This window comes from Athene noctua, chromosome 2 (genome assembly GCF_965140245.1).
Source record: "Athene noctua chromosome 2, bAthNoc1.hap1.1, whole genome shotgun sequence".
Lineage (NCBI taxonomy): Eukaryota > Metazoa > Chordata > Aves > Strigiformes > Strigidae > Athene > Athene noctua.
Window position 1 is genome coordinate 29,994,554 of NC_134038.1, and position 15,453 is coordinate 30,010,006.

The 15,453-nt window shown below is 35.2% G+C and overlaps 1 protein-coding gene across 3 annotated transcripts in view; it reads right to left on the minus strand.

The window, feature by feature from the left end:
• Window positions 1-1,707: 1,707 nt before the first annotated feature.
• WWP1 (WW domain containing E3 ubiquitin protein ligase 1) overlaps window positions 1,708-15,453 on the minus strand; it is a 66,646-nt gene continuing 52,900 nt past the window's right edge. For all 3 annotated transcript variants that reach the window (XM_074898762.1, XM_074898761.1, XM_074898763.1), the window contains 11 exons: window positions 15,356-15,428; window positions 15,198-15,269; window positions 14,052-14,140; window positions 11,195-11,354; window positions 8,270-8,403; window positions 8,038-8,178; window positions 7,356-7,476; window positions 6,028-6,132; window positions 4,694-4,790; window positions 4,297-4,369; window positions 1,708-3,145 (listed from right to left, as the gene is read on the minus strand). In XM_074898762.1, the coding sequence (XP_074754863.1) occupies window positions 3,046-3,145; window positions 4,297-4,369; window positions 4,694-4,790; window positions 6,028-6,132; window positions 7,356-7,476; window positions 8,038-8,178; window positions 8,270-8,403; window positions 11,195-11,354; window positions 14,052-14,140; window positions 15,198-15,269; window positions 15,356-15,428 (1,165 nt within the window). In that variant the 3' untranslated portion in view covers window positions 1,708-3,045. The remainder of the gene's footprint in view (window positions 3,146-4,296; window positions 4,370-4,693; window positions 4,791-6,027; window positions 6,133-7,355; window positions 7,477-8,037; window positions 8,179-8,269; window positions 8,404-11,194; window positions 11,355-14,051; window positions 14,141-15,197; window positions 15,270-15,355; window positions 15,429-15,453) is intronic.

The following is a 15,453-nucleotide window of genomic DNA, read 5'->3' on the forward strand; positions in this document are numbered from 1 at the left end:
GTGGAAAATCTAACACTAGAACAAATTGACTATAAATACCTAGTGTTTCCTTTAACAGAAAAGGATATTGAAATCTATAGGTGGAAGATGAAGAAGGGAATAAATTGCTTAGACTAACAAACCAAACCAAGCCTGTGCCAAGGCAGTAGTGAAAACCCACATGTGAGGGACGAGCTAGAGCTTTAATTCTAGCCTCAGATCACAAAACTAGTTAAGAGATGTTTTTCTCCACTGTGGTAAAGTAATTCTTACTTTTCTATTAGTAGTAAAGTATCAGAATGAAGTCTTCAGTATGTCACAGTGCCGGGGTGGATGACATGCAGTGTTTCAGAGAGATTCTTCAAATTTCCTACACTCGCACACTACAAAAAATGTTTGACATGCACAAAACTGCTTCTAGCAGCTTTGTGGCAGGGGCACTTCACTTCAGTGCCTTTTCTGCTGCAGAGAACAGAACCTGCACCAAGAGGAAGGCTATCCAGGTACCAAGTAAAGATTGTTGAGTGTTTAGAGAAGAGCAGCTGAGTTGCTTGCAGGAAGAAAGGGACAGAACCCATGAACTACGCAGTAGCTCCTTCAAGTAGTATTACCTCACTGATTCCCTCATCTGATGTCCAGCCTTTGCTGCCTTTCCTCTTCACTATCTTCCCTCCCCCCAAGTACAGCTGAATTATGGGCAATCCAAATAGAAAAAGTTACAATACAGTATTAGGGAAATTCCCAGGAAGTCTTAAGTTAGCTGTACGCGCACACACACAGAGGTATATAAATTGTTTTTTCCTCTTTAAGAGCCATGCTTTCAGTCAGTCCTTTGAAACCAATTAATAGATCATATACATGTACAGAAGGCCAGTGGGTTTGGCTTTTCCTTGCTTACTAACCCCCTTCCCCACAGGAAAAGCTATTGCAATTATGAGATAGCTAAAATTATTGAAACAATAAAGCAACTACATTCTTGGGATGTGCTGTCTTTTTTATTATTATTTTGTTCACTTACTCACAGATTCACAAAATTCAGCAGTTGGTAGTGGGTCAATGTCATTCATTAGTGCAAATTCATGAAGTTCAACTCTGACATTTAGCCCTCTTAATTGTCTTTTAGGCAAGCCACACACACTTCTGTTGCCCAGCCTCTGACGTTTGTTGTTTTTTATTTTTTAAAGCTTCCTCCATTCTAACCAGTATAAGTCATAATTTAAGTGGATTTGCACCTGAAGCTAATTTGACACTATAGTCACAAAAATGGTTTTGCAGAAGATATTTGGTGTAGTATGAAAAACCTTCAAAGTGGTGGAAATTTCTGAAACTCTTACAGCTGGTTCACGTAAGATAGCAGTCTGTTGGGCCCATTGCACTACCGGTGTTACCAAAGCTATGTACAGGTTAACAGCTCCACAGTAAGCTGTGCATATTGACTACAAAGCCTCCAGAGAATCCAATATGTAGAAAAATAAAATTTTGGCAGAATTCAGTTGCTGTATGGGAAAGATACATGAACAGATATAACTGTTTTTTCCTGCATGTACACTTTTAACAGTGCAGTATGATATGTTACAGAAGTAGTTTTAATCATATCCTAAGAAATCATTTTCATGTGTGTACAAAATTCTGTATAAGTGAAATGTAATGGAATTTACAGTTAATATTTAAAGCATAATACAAATGGTAATTTTAAACATGTTTTGACTCTATAATAAGGAAGCACGGTTTGCTAAAAGTAGCATTTAATATAATTCACATGAATAAGGTGTTAAATTTAAAAAAAAAAAAAAAAACAAAAACCAACACACATCTTTGCAGTTCAGCAAATGCCCTCAATGCCAATAAAACTAATTTTAAAATGGCTTTATATTATTGTGCACTTAGGACAAACTTGACCTACATAAAAGAATTACAGGTTTTAGATGTACTTACATTCAGGTACATCTGAATTTCTGTAAGAACTTAAGAGAAATGAGAGTATTTAACACTTAAGAACATTTTTACCTGTGCAAAGCTTATGTAACTTTCATTTTATTTGGGTTTACTAGATCCAGTAACTGAAACTGAACATGAATATAGAAAGCAGCAAAGTTCACATTACCTTTTGTATACCCTTATAGCTGAGTTTACATTTATGTACTCTACAGAGCTGTGAAAAGGACATCACAGATTGAATAGGGAAGCAAACAACAACAACAACAAAAGAAACCTGTAAGACACCAGACCAAGGAGAGAATGTGTAATATTTTCTATTTTATTATTATTTTTTCTTTTAAGATTACCTAACATCCTCATGGTAATAACCCAAGGTAATATGTAAACAAATTTCAATGCTGCTCAAATGAATTAAAATATTCTGTTCAGCTCCTACAATGTCAGAACAGTGGCACCATTTCCTTTCAACATTAAATCACATTCATCTTATTTTACATGACTCTTGTGCAAGTAGTAAAGGCTTTATTCATGACCTTGGCTACATCAGTAGAGAGGGATATATCAGCTATTTACGTATTTAAAAAAATTAAACTGACAGAACAACATATTCTGTCATCTCAAATACCAGCAGCATCTTTCTACATATTTAGGATACGTATGGCCTAAGCCTTTAACACCTTTTAGAACAGCCATGCAATGAAACAAACTTGGAGATGTTTCTTAAGAGAGAACATAGAGCAGTTTAAACATTTTTCTGAATAATAAAGCCAAGATAAAGGAAATCCAGGCCCTTTTAAATGGCTGCAACTTTTCATACACTTAAAGCTCTATAAAACTAGAGCCTTTTAGTATATATATTTATATTTTTTATATATATTTTAAATAAGTCTCTTGTCTGCTTTCAAAATTTATGAGGGGTTTTTCTGGTCTTTTGGAAGGGCAATAAATAAAAGTAGAAAAGGCTGAACTGTTTTGCATATCTTTGTGGAAGAACGGAGAACAACTATACTTTTAGAGTTCCAGAAAGATCACTGTACAGAACAAAAAGCTTATATACAATTAAGTGTGCAATTTTAGTTGGCTGGGCCTTTTATTATGCAATATCTCCTTTCTGACTAGAAGCCGCTTCTACTCTTGACCAAATCCCTCTGTTTCTTCAATGGCAAAGAGCAGCTTCTCTTTTAGTTGTTCATAGCTTTTATACGGTGGCAAATCCAAACGATTAAAACTGAGCAGAAGAAAACAAAATTTTGTTAAGTTTATCTAAATCCTATGTAGAACACTACAGAACTCGACTGCTACAGTAGAAGTATAAAAAGTTCTGGTCTAACAATAAGAAATGAAATAGCAATCACTGCAATCTCACTTCCTTGACATTTCTATGAGCAGTAAAACCAGACAGTTTGAGAGGAATACTTAAAAGAAACAGGAGGCTGTTACCATATCAAAGGAAGAACAGAACATTTAAAGACTAAAGACAGTCCAAGATACAGAGAATTACAATACACAGAAAAGGAAATGTTCACCATGAAGTTTAAAATCATCCTGATTTGATGCACCTCCAAATTCCAGAAAGAGCATGAAAAAGCTTGATTTTTCTCCTTCCTACATGTGCCTCGATTTATTTCCCACTAAACTTTGCCCTAAAAGGTTTCTGCCAAAATTCTGTTTCGTTCTGTGTCTTCTCTAAAAGTATCTTAGACGAAGGGGGATGTTTAACTCTTGTAATCATCACTTGAAAAAACAGTACCGGTGGAGAAAATGGTAAAACAGAGGATTCCCTGAAGTAGTTTAAAAGTATGACGAATATTATTGTCACGCTATTGCCAAAGGAAGGTGTGTCCACTTTGCACACAGTACATACAGGAAACTCATCTCTGTACCTGTTGCACCGGTTTGGTATAGGAATGCCAAGCCAAAAATAGTCTGAAGCCTGGCAGGAAAAAGTATCTGCATTATTGGGTAAGCATCCCTGTTTTGAATGTTTGCTGTGATTTCTTTCATGCTACTTTTTCTCATGACCACATTTATAATGTTCCTGGATAGTAAGTATATCTAATAACTCTATATACCTTAATACCAACATGACTTTTGTTCAGTTAATATTCTCTAAAGTAATTGTGTAACCAGCTCTCGGTTTATGCAATAAGGACGGTATCATACTTCTGACAGATCTGATACTGATGAACTGTACAGTACAGCAGCGAAATTTAAGAACAGGACAACTAGAAATGTTCAATACTGGCATGTCAGATCAATTAAAGAAGGTGAAGATGGAGATATAGAACTGATTCAAATTAGATTTCATTCAATTTGGTCAATGCAAGGTCAGAAGAGAGAACCTCTAAAGGTACAGAAAGTTTACAAGTAACAACTCACCAAGTGTGACTTCTTGGTAACCAGGTTTCCTTACCAACTTTTTCAATGCAGAATTTCTGAGGACCATTACTTCCTAGAAAATAAGATTTAAAAAGTGTAATCTGTTCCTTTTAAGTAGCACACGTAAAATATAAGTGACATAAGACACAACCCAGATATGGCAAACAGAGCTCATCAGGTGCTACTCAATGTTACGTGTATAGGAACGTTCTCATAGAAATGAGCTAATTTCCTAATAATTTATAAATGTATTTATGGGATTTCTGATACAAAAAGCCCTTCTAGATCCAAGCTGATGTACATGAAATTCTTTCTGTCTATACACTTGCAGCATGGTGCAGTTGCAAAAGGAACAGTTACCTGTATAAAAGTTTTGGTGACCTTTTACTTTACTTACCCATAAGTTCAGCAAATCCACCCAGTGGTAATCTGCAAGTGCCAGTGACAAACTGCAGAAGTCGCATGCGAACCTCGTTGTCTGTTTCTTTTACAAACTAGGCACAGAAAGTCAAATTACTTAATAAAAATCTTTAACATAGCTGGAGAAAAACAAAAAAACCCAAGATTGTGAAAGTCATCTAATTCCATTTGAAAAGACACCACCTTGACAACAGTTTACCTTTCTTGATTTCAGGAAAATTGTGTCAAGGGAGAAGACAGTGATATCAAATTATATGCACTGTTGACTGTTAAAATGTGAAGGCTGGGAACAGCAAATAGTAATCTTTATCCTACAGTAACACATAAATCAAGCCAATGCTTGATGAAGACTATCACCATGTTGATTAAACACAGCCATAGCCTAGCCACAAGCTCTGGTCAAGACTGAAGCATTCCTGGCATGTGGCAGTCTCAGTGACAGAAAACACCATCCACAGCAGCTGCATCACTTTGTAAGGAAATTCACTGGATAAGGGAAGAGGAAGAAGAGAGAGCAGAGATGGAGAATATCTCTGTAAGAGAGTGGGCATTGATACAACTATGATTTTGACTCAGAAAAACCTGGATAACAAAATGAATATTTTTGTTCTATAAATGCTGAAATCATATGCAAGTTACTTGAACTTCTGGATAAGATTCTTCAGTAACAAGTTTCTTAAAAAGAGACCATATCATCAGTCCTTACATTATTCTGACAATATAAATAAGATAGAAAATAATTGATTTGCATCATTTTCTTATAGGAACTTTGTCAAAAGCATCTCTACAATGGTGATTTATCACAAGACAGAACTGCCTAGCTATGACTTCTCTTTATGGAGATTCACAGAAACTGGGAGCCAGTAGGAGTTTTTTTTCTGAAAATAATTCTTAGCCAACTTCATTAAAATGAGTTATTATCAGTCAGTGCTTGACTGGCACAGTTAATATGACAACAATCATTAATAATATGTGGCACTGCAGACGTACTATATATAAGAACATTTAGAAGGTAGATCACTGCTAAGAATACAAAAAACTCTATCACTGTATAATCAATAAGAAAAACAAGATATAGAAAAAGTATTCATGAGTCAGGCATACAGATGTAATGCGGGTATCTATCTGCCACTTGCCACACTCAGGTATGCTCCCTAAGAACCAGTAATCCTCCTTTCCCTTTCTTTTTTCTTTTCAAGAGAAGAAGCAGTGAGAACCTTCATTCAGATGGCAGCCCTCTACTCCACATGTCATTTGTGTTACAAACAAAACAAAATCTAAAGAAATCAGAAATTTTACTGATCAACATACCTGCCAGAACCACATAATCTGCTTGCTATTCCTTGTATAATGACGATAGACAGTGTTCCTCTGCCAGTCTGCTAAATCAACTTCTTGCATACCACAGAGCATAACCTAGAAAAGAGAATGCTTACCTGACAATATAGTCTATACACGTGAATTGAGAGTTAATTTTGTATCTTGTATGAGACACAGTAACAAAAATAGAAGTTCTTGCTCCCAAAAAAGGACTCGTTATTTTTTCATTTTACTCCACAGTTAGATTTTCTTTTATCCCAAGTTTACAGAACTCCTCCAAAATTGTTTATGTATTTAAGTGGTTTAAAAGCCTGCATACAAGAAACTTAGTTTCTTCCAACTAGTAATTCAATAATAAAAGATACTATCTTCCCCATAAAAGGAAATTTTATATTAAAGAGGATATTTCCTCTCCCATTAAAACCTTGCCTCATATTCCAAGATGATGATTATTATTATTGCTGCTACTGCTACTACTAGTAAAGATGAAATACACCGCAAAGTATAGGTCTGCGTACTCATTACAAGAGGCAATAAAAGCTGGACGTGCTAAACGCAAAGCCTAGAAATCTGAACAGTAAATAAGATAGATCAAAGTCCTTTCTTAGGAAAAACTCCCATTTAACTTAAGCTTTCAGAACACCGCTCATTATATACAGGGAACCTTGGCAGGTCTCACAGAAATAAACAAACATGGCACTACAGAGCTTCTTGTCCCTGCTGATAGGTCAGGCTGATTGTTAAGTAAACAAGGTACATGCAAGCGATTCCTGTTACCAGCCCTTGGGTTACGTATCAAGGATCTGCAAAATTCAGTTGCAAACCTTGATGGTTCATCCAACTTTCTGTTCTTAAGTGTAATAACCTTAGAACCTATCCCTAGACTATGCATGTGAAACTAAGGGATTACTATACACCAGTATCAACTTCTGTACCATCTGGTACAAGGTAATGCTACCCATCTACCACAGAGGAAAAAGTTTTCCATGACTAATAGATCCCTCTGTGATCTCATAGTCTGATCCTTTCATAGAAACTTGCAAAAGTTTCTATGAAATTATTTCTTAATTTCTATGAAATTATTTTAATACTGAGGATGGAATCTAAAATTCCCATCCACTCAACACCACAAAACACCAATTCAGTAGATACTGGCTTTCATCATAATTTACTCTTACTGCTCCTATTAAATTCTCCATGTTCCAGAAGGTATCACATGCAGCATGCCATAGATGAGAGATTCAAGCTGACCTATCCATTTAATTATCCCATATGTATTACCTTTGCAAAAGGTAAAAATGTTGAACAGAAAACCTTACCTCCAGCTCCTTTTCATCAAAATAGTGTAGCCACTGTAGAGGAACAACTTCATTAAAACCATCAAGAAAAGCTTTGGTTTGTTCTCTAACTCCCCGAGAAAATCGCCACTCAGCCATTAGCCTGGGATGGAAAAAAAAACATAAATTAAACATCAATTTGAACTCAATATGAAGAAGTTCAAACACGCATGTGCGTGTTCCCATGAGGTAATGCTTCCTCCAGTTTTACTTTCCGACACTGTATGATTCCATAGACTATAAGGAACTTACTATACTATCACAAATTACCAAACTCAGCCAACAGGAAAAGTAGTAAGATGTACTTAATTACCATTTCAGTTTAAAGAAATATATTTATTATTATTATTAAACTTTCACTAATGAAAATTCAGCAGCCTTTTCATAAAAATAATGCTACTTGGGTATTATGATTTTGTTATGGCAAAATCTGCTTTAGTTTGAAAACTAATTTAGTTTGGGTAAGAGCAAAGAGAGGAATAGGAGAGATCAAAATGTACCAAGAGATCAAGCGTACCAAGATACCATTTCAATAATAGTCCCAATAATTACATAGTAATAGAAAAACATAAGAAGAAAATCACATACTGTAAGCAATATATGAGCAAGACTAGAGCAACAAAAGAAATATGGAACATTTTTTTCAACTTCTACACCTTCCTACCCAATATATTCTTCTTTGTTCTCCTCGGTTACCAAGATATTTGAACCTCCTGATTTCAGCTCATGCGAGGTTACTTTTCCCAAGAGTTCCATATCCACACAAAAGTACATTTCCAAGTTACACTCTTCAATGTTATTATCCCTGAATAAAAAGAAAAAAAGAAAAGTGTATGAATTCTATATAAACAAAAAAATCCATAAAATATCACACACATAAAAATAAATCTACAAACCTTATCCAGATTAGGGAGTTGTAAAATTCCGTATCAATAGATTCTAGGTCCTTAATAGTAAGTTTTTTGCTCAGCATTCGTTTGTAGAAAGGCAGAGAGAAACCAGTGTCAATAAATTTCCCATGAAATAATGCCTGTTGAACAGAAAAATGTCTGTTTAGTGTTTATGGAACTACTGAATTATTGAAGTATTTCTGGACTTGAATTCTTTTTTCCCTTTCTCCTTCAAATAATAAAAAGCACCAAGTAGCAGTAGCAGCTTGGTATTTAAAAAAAACAAACAAACAAACAAACAAAAACATTACATTAAATGGGAAGGAAAGAAAAAAGATTAATCAACAAAATTTATCCAAGCATATGCTATCATTAAAATTTAGAAATTATTTGATAAAAAAAAGCTTCTCATAAAAGCATGAAGTCTATGAAAAGAGAAAATTACTAAGTTCCCTCTTTATTAAGTGGATAGGTATATGCACCATGTGTTATTTGATCCTACTTATCATAGTATTTGATCCTACTTGAGTACTACTGCCATTATTTACTGTATACATACATCCTGCAAAATCATCCTTTACACAATGCTACCACAGCTCATAAAAAAAAGTTTAAAAATGCAATCACAGACTGCTTTGGAAAGAGCTTTGGGAATCACATCCTTTATAAGTGAGTAACGGAACTGATAAATGAGATTCTCCCTTCTATTGCAAAAATGAAATTAAAAAAAAAAAACAACAACAACATGGTCACACTTGTCTCACCACACCTGCACCAAGGGTGTAAACTAATTTCTAGTACTGAAGCATAGCATTACACACACACACACACACACGAATGTTAACCTCTGTATTGACTCACTGAATCTGGGAACTCATAGAGCACAGCTATACCTATGAAAACAGTTTTTTCCCCCCCTCATCCTTACCAGGCAAACTTTCATTACTAAAATACCTCTTTAAAAAATCACCCTAAACATAGGCCAGTATGGCATTCATTGTTTGTCTTTCCTTAGAGCTGAAATTCTACGAGCAGAAGAGCAAATGTAACAGCCCATTTCCTCTAGAAAAAGGCAAGGCTCTACCTTGTTTCATACCACCTAATTTCCCCCGTAAGGCCTACTCCAGTATGCATTTTCTTCTGCTTTAGGAGAGCTTAAAGAGATACTCTCATAGGCCCTTATTTATTTCTTTTTAAACCAGTCTATACTTCTCACGGGAGAGAAAGCTGAGAGAAACAAAAAAAATATAATGTGAAGTGCAACACTGAGCCATACAATTTCCTGCTTTTTGACAAAGTATCTTAAATCAGCAAAATATAAAAGTTGCCTCAGCCAACTTCATTTAACAGCTTTTTGTTACAGAGTAAAGATGTTTATTCTTTATGTTTAACCCCATTTCAGACAAAAACATCTGTGGTTATTTCAGTACTTAAAACAAAAGAGGCCACAACTATTTTAGAACTGTGAGGTCAGAAACTACAACTGCACTTAAAAAGCCTATCTAGACTCCTTAAAATGATTCCCACTTATATTATTACCGGAGCTGTTTTAAGCCACTAGAGGGTATCCCAGGAAGTACTGCAGAAAGTACCATCCATTATAAACCATGAATATATTCAAACCTTGCAAATGACCACATTAGGAACCATTATACAGGTCTCTCTCTCCCCCGTCCTTAAGAGAATTTAAAATAAAAATACAAAAATACTTCTGGAAATAAAATTCTTTTAATTACATTAAATACTTGAAGTTCTCTTCTATGATCTTTACTTTTATGAAGTAGATTTCCTAAAGTTAATATTTCAATTATGGATTTGTCTTACGCACAAGATTACAAATCACCAACTAAAAGAAAAAGAATTTGGCTCTAGCACCTAACTGACCTTATCACATTTTCCTGCTAAATGGCATTATAGCTTGCTGAGGGTTCTAAAAGAAAGAAAAACATAGGCAGCCTATTAAAAGTGTTAACCCACTTTTTTCATGACAGCATAGAAATGAGGAATTTGGCCGTAAAATCCTTGAAATCAGAGATGTTATCATCAAAACTGAACAAACTTGTTTCTCAAGAAGCATCTATAAGAAAAGCAAAACCAAGAAAGCCCCCAAACCTAACCTATTTTAAGTCTGAAAGTATTCTTCCATTTATGTTACACCTTGCTTGCATTCATACTTATTTCAGACAAAAAGCCTAAGCAACAAGAGAAGACATCAGTCCCTACAATCTGAAAATGCACTTTTATCTACTCTTTTTGGTTTCAGTATTCACCATGCTCAAGGATGTTGCTGAGGGCTACCTGTAGACATCATGATGATTTTGTGGAAAGATGACTGTATCACTACATGGAAGGAAAGAAATGTGACAGAGTCTACTATAGAAAACTGACTCAATGATACCAGAAGAAGAAATGATACAACATGCCTCATCAGCTTTTAGTCTAAGAGAAACCTGATGGCAGAGAATCAGCTCCGTGCCAGCTTCTGCTGTCCTCAGTATCTGACCTTTGTATGCAGGTACGTACATTTAAATTAAGGCTCAGTGTACTCCGCAAAACATTTCTAACTCATTTTTTTTCCAATACAGACAAATACAAGTCTAACTGAGGAGCCTTTTTTGGAAAATGCTAGTCACATTTTTCAGAGCATCAGTATTCAGACACTCAATCAAACAGCAGTTTGCATGAAGTATACACATCCAATTGATAAAAATAAAATATTATATTGAATGTCACATTATCTTTCATCGCTATCCCAGGAAACGTGAGTAAGATATTTAACTCTCAGGGAATACTTTGGCTCAATAACCTTACATGCCTTAATCTTCCATTTCTAGGAGATTAATATAACCTTTAATAACTGTAAAAACAAATACTGTTCAGGAATAAATGTATAGCTACAGCAAATAATAAAACCTTAAAAATCTAACCTACCATGGCAATAAAGCGCCCAATGAAACAGAAATATGAAAGATGGTCAGGATTGATTGTTGATGCTGGATTTATCTGCAGGCAATAGTTGCTCTTGCCAGCATATTCAAATAGGCAGTACATAGGGTTCAGTACTTCATGGGAAAGCAAGAAAAACCATTCTCTAAGGAAAAAAAACATGTATACACATAAAAACCATCAAATACAGATGTTTATCACCATTCCCCTTAGGTAACTAGCAAAATGGTCAAAATATATGCAAACTTAGAAAAATAATATAAACAGTGTTGTATTAAAATCACAGGATAAAATATGGCATTATATACTTCTTAAATATAAAAAAATTCATTATTAGAAACGATAATGTTAGAAAGTCATGGTTTCCAAAGTTTAGAAATGATTGTTAAGATTGTCACCTCAAACACAATCTCATAGCACAGGTTTTAACTGCATATTAGTAAGATTTTTGCCTACAGAGTCCTTGCCTCAACCAGTACACAGTATTTATCCTTCTCATGCCTGCTTTACTGCATACAATTCAAATCTTTAGTCAAAAAAATTACAGATTATTCCATGGGCAGTGCTTATTATAAACAACATAGGTAAAACAAAAGGAAAAAAAACCAAAACACACAAACCACAGCACATCTTATTTGCTTTCCCAATCTGACAGCAGAACACACACCGAGTTACTGTGGTTTAACGAATTACCAGGCATCAGTTAAGCCCACAGGACACGATAATGTGATTTGTTGAGGTTTAACTAATACATTTTATTCACCACTTCCATAGTTTCCAACTCAGATGACCTCAAATAATAATAGAATCTGTTATTTCAATGTTAGGATAGCTGATTTTTAGAATATTTGTTGCTTTATAGTATTTGTATATAATCAGAGCCCTCAGAAGCAGTTCATACATACTCGAAAGTTTTTCTATCAGGCCCTAAATGCTTGGAACTGAACAACCAGGCTTACGGAAAAGCCACAAAAAAAGGGTAAAAGTCTATCCTATAACAACTGCAGGGGCTGAATTCCATCCTGGCTGCCTTTCAGCTGTCACATTTAAGAGTCATCTTTTCTATCCCTATATTTACCTGAGATCAGGGAATAGAAATTAGAAGTTTGCTGGCATGTTTCTCGTAACAGTTCTGTGAAATTCAGGTCATGGATCATGATTCACTACAGTACGCTTCCAACCCAAAGGCCAAGTAGAAAGCGCAGAGAAAGGCAGCCAGGATACGATAACCCTGACAGTTTATCTTTTAATAAGCATGAGATTGTTGTACAGTATTCTATGCAAGTTTTATACTGAGACAATTATATTAAATGCATAGAAGCATCAAATTTAATAGGCATTTAAATTAGGTCAATGCCAGATAACAAGGGAGAAATCAAAGAAATCAGTCATCAGTAAAAAGTTTGCAAAAGCAATGAATTTTTCACATCAACAGCTAAAACTAGCCACAGGACACAGTGTCAGATTGGTCCTGCTAAACACAAGGTAAAAATCTGGAAGGAACACTGAGTTTAGCCTGCTAAAAGACAGGTGATAAATCAAGTGCATCAGCTTTCTATATTTGTGTTAATGCAATATTATATTAGCAAGTCAGTACATGAACATTTATTTACTCAGTGTCACTTAAGAATTCTCAGCTCAAGTTACAATGAGATCCTTGCTGCTTCTCAATTTCACATACAAAACCTTGGGCAAGGCTTATTCCTAAAACTATGAAGTTTTGCTACTTATGTATTATTTATTTATTTATTTATGTGACTTAAACTCTTCAGTTAAATTATTCTAACATCATTTCTTGGGAATACTTTGTTTCTCTGCAACAGATTACTTGACCATTCCTGGTTCCCATCCTATGCCTAGGGCCATCATGATAGGGACACCAATCAAATGAAACCCAGGCAAAGCAAAAATTGGATTCCTCCTGAGGTCACCCCCCCAAAAGCCTATCCGGTACTGTAATTCAGAAACATAGCTACCCACATATCCAAAGCAGCTCAAACTTCAGAGGCAAGCTTCCTTACTTAGAAATAGTACACATTTTCACTGAATTTCATTTTAACACCGTAAACTACATAAAACCAGAACAAAACCAAAACAGAACACCTTTACATTAAAAAAACCCCAACCAAACAAGAAAAATTCTACCACCTATGACTACTTCTAATTCCCGGAATCTGCAGTAGTACTGAAATTTTCATCCTAATAGTAGCATTTCAGTCAAGTCATGGGCAGCAATAGTCAGTTGCTGCCCATGATTGGATGTCTTCTATATGGTCAACAGATGAACACACTTCTACGGTTCTCCTGTTACCAGATTTTGCCTCTGAGTTCCACTAACGATTCTAGAAACACTTGTAGTCTAGCTCTTTCACATTCCTGTGCAGCCTACACAGTCTGTTCATCTGCTGTTACTTCATGCCTGCACCATTCTTGTTTATGTGCTCTCTGTTATATTAGCCCTAATCTGGTGTTGACTTGTTTTTTTCCAAGTAAGTAAAACACCTTATTCTACCACAGCCCCCAATTCCAGGAAAGTAGAACTTTCTGATATAAAGTTTCTGAACTAACTCAGTCTAGAGCAACTAACTGGCATTAAAAAATTTCAATCTTTGTCAAAAAATTCAACATCTGAGGCCACAGTTTTACTAATGGAAGGTTATAACCCACAACAATAGCCAGTGATGCTAGTTCTACCTCCTTAATACACTAAGGGGAACTAAAAAGATAACCAGGGTCAGACTACAAAAGCAATAGGCTTCTTTGCCAAGAGCATAACATTAGAAATCAAGGTTAGAGTGCTATTAAGAAAAATAAAAACTATTTTAAACAAATTTTCTTTTACCTTGCCAAGCCACCATAATCCAATCCTTCTTCTCCTCTGAATATAACATATAACCTTCTCCTCAAATCATAGGGTTTTAATGCCATAATCTATAAAAAAAACCCCAAAATTTTAATAAATTATAAATTATGCATTGTCAATACAATTCTTGTTGTCAACTCTTATTCAGATTTTATTTAATTGATACAGAAATGCCATGTATGTCAAATGTCTACACAGATTTGACAAGCAATTAGACCATCTCATGGAACATGCAATCAGTGAACGGTACATAAAAATACCAGCTCAGACTTAAAATCCTTGAGCAGCAGACTGCTAGCAAGTGGGAAAGCATATCTGGAAAGTATCACTATATGGTTACCCTGTTCTTATACTCTTCCTGAGGCATTCATTATCATTAAAGGAAAATAAGCAAAAAGGCATTTCATCTGATATATTACAGATTTCTGGGTTTAGGCAAATCACTTTAAACAGTAATTTACTCTAATTCAAACTAAGTGTAATATACTTTCATCAATAATATACTTTTTACTTATATAGAAACCCTCCCAAGAGGTTTTGATGTGGTGACAGGAGCAAGAATTTTCATTGTCACAGAAAAAGAAGGAAGGAACATACACTGGCTCCAGACTTGAGAGCTCAAGAACTGTAAGCTTCAATTACACAGATTTAACTTCTGAAGGACAAAGGAGGACGCCACTTTTAGTTGTAGAAAAAACATTTTGTAATGTATATAACCACAGAGAAGAATCAGAAAAGCAAATCCAATGTGGGTAAGTTGATACAGTATGCGATGTGGTTAAGCTATGAAACTCTACCACAGAACACTGTAGATGCAAAAAGTTCACAAGAGTAGCACAGACAAGCTCACAAAAGAGAAGTCTCTTGAGGGTTATCAAAATACCCAGAAACCACATCAAGCTCAAGAAGCATTTCAATTGTAAACAGCTGGGAGCTGAAAGATCATTTGGTACAAGTATTATATACATTATTTCTGTTTTTACAGTCTTCCCTAAGAATCTCCTTTTGGCTAATACCAGAGGAAAATTACTGTGCCTGAAGGACCATTAGTCTGAACTGGCTACAACCATTTTTGTTCTTATGCTTTGTCTTGATAAACAAACGCAACAATCTTTGCAGTCTTACCTGCTGGAAGGAATCCTCAAACAAAGTCTGTCTGGATACATTGATTTTCACATGACTTGGCAGTGCATTGGACTGTAATCATAAGGCAGTAACATTAAAAGGCAGAACATATAAATGTAAATTCAAATAGTTTTAAAAAGTAGTTACTTAATCATTACCTGACATAAGTAACGGAAATGGGCAAGTTTCCACCTAAAGCTACGCTCATAAGCAATCTGTGGCCCTTTATTTCTGTAAGGAAATATATTTGAGAAAC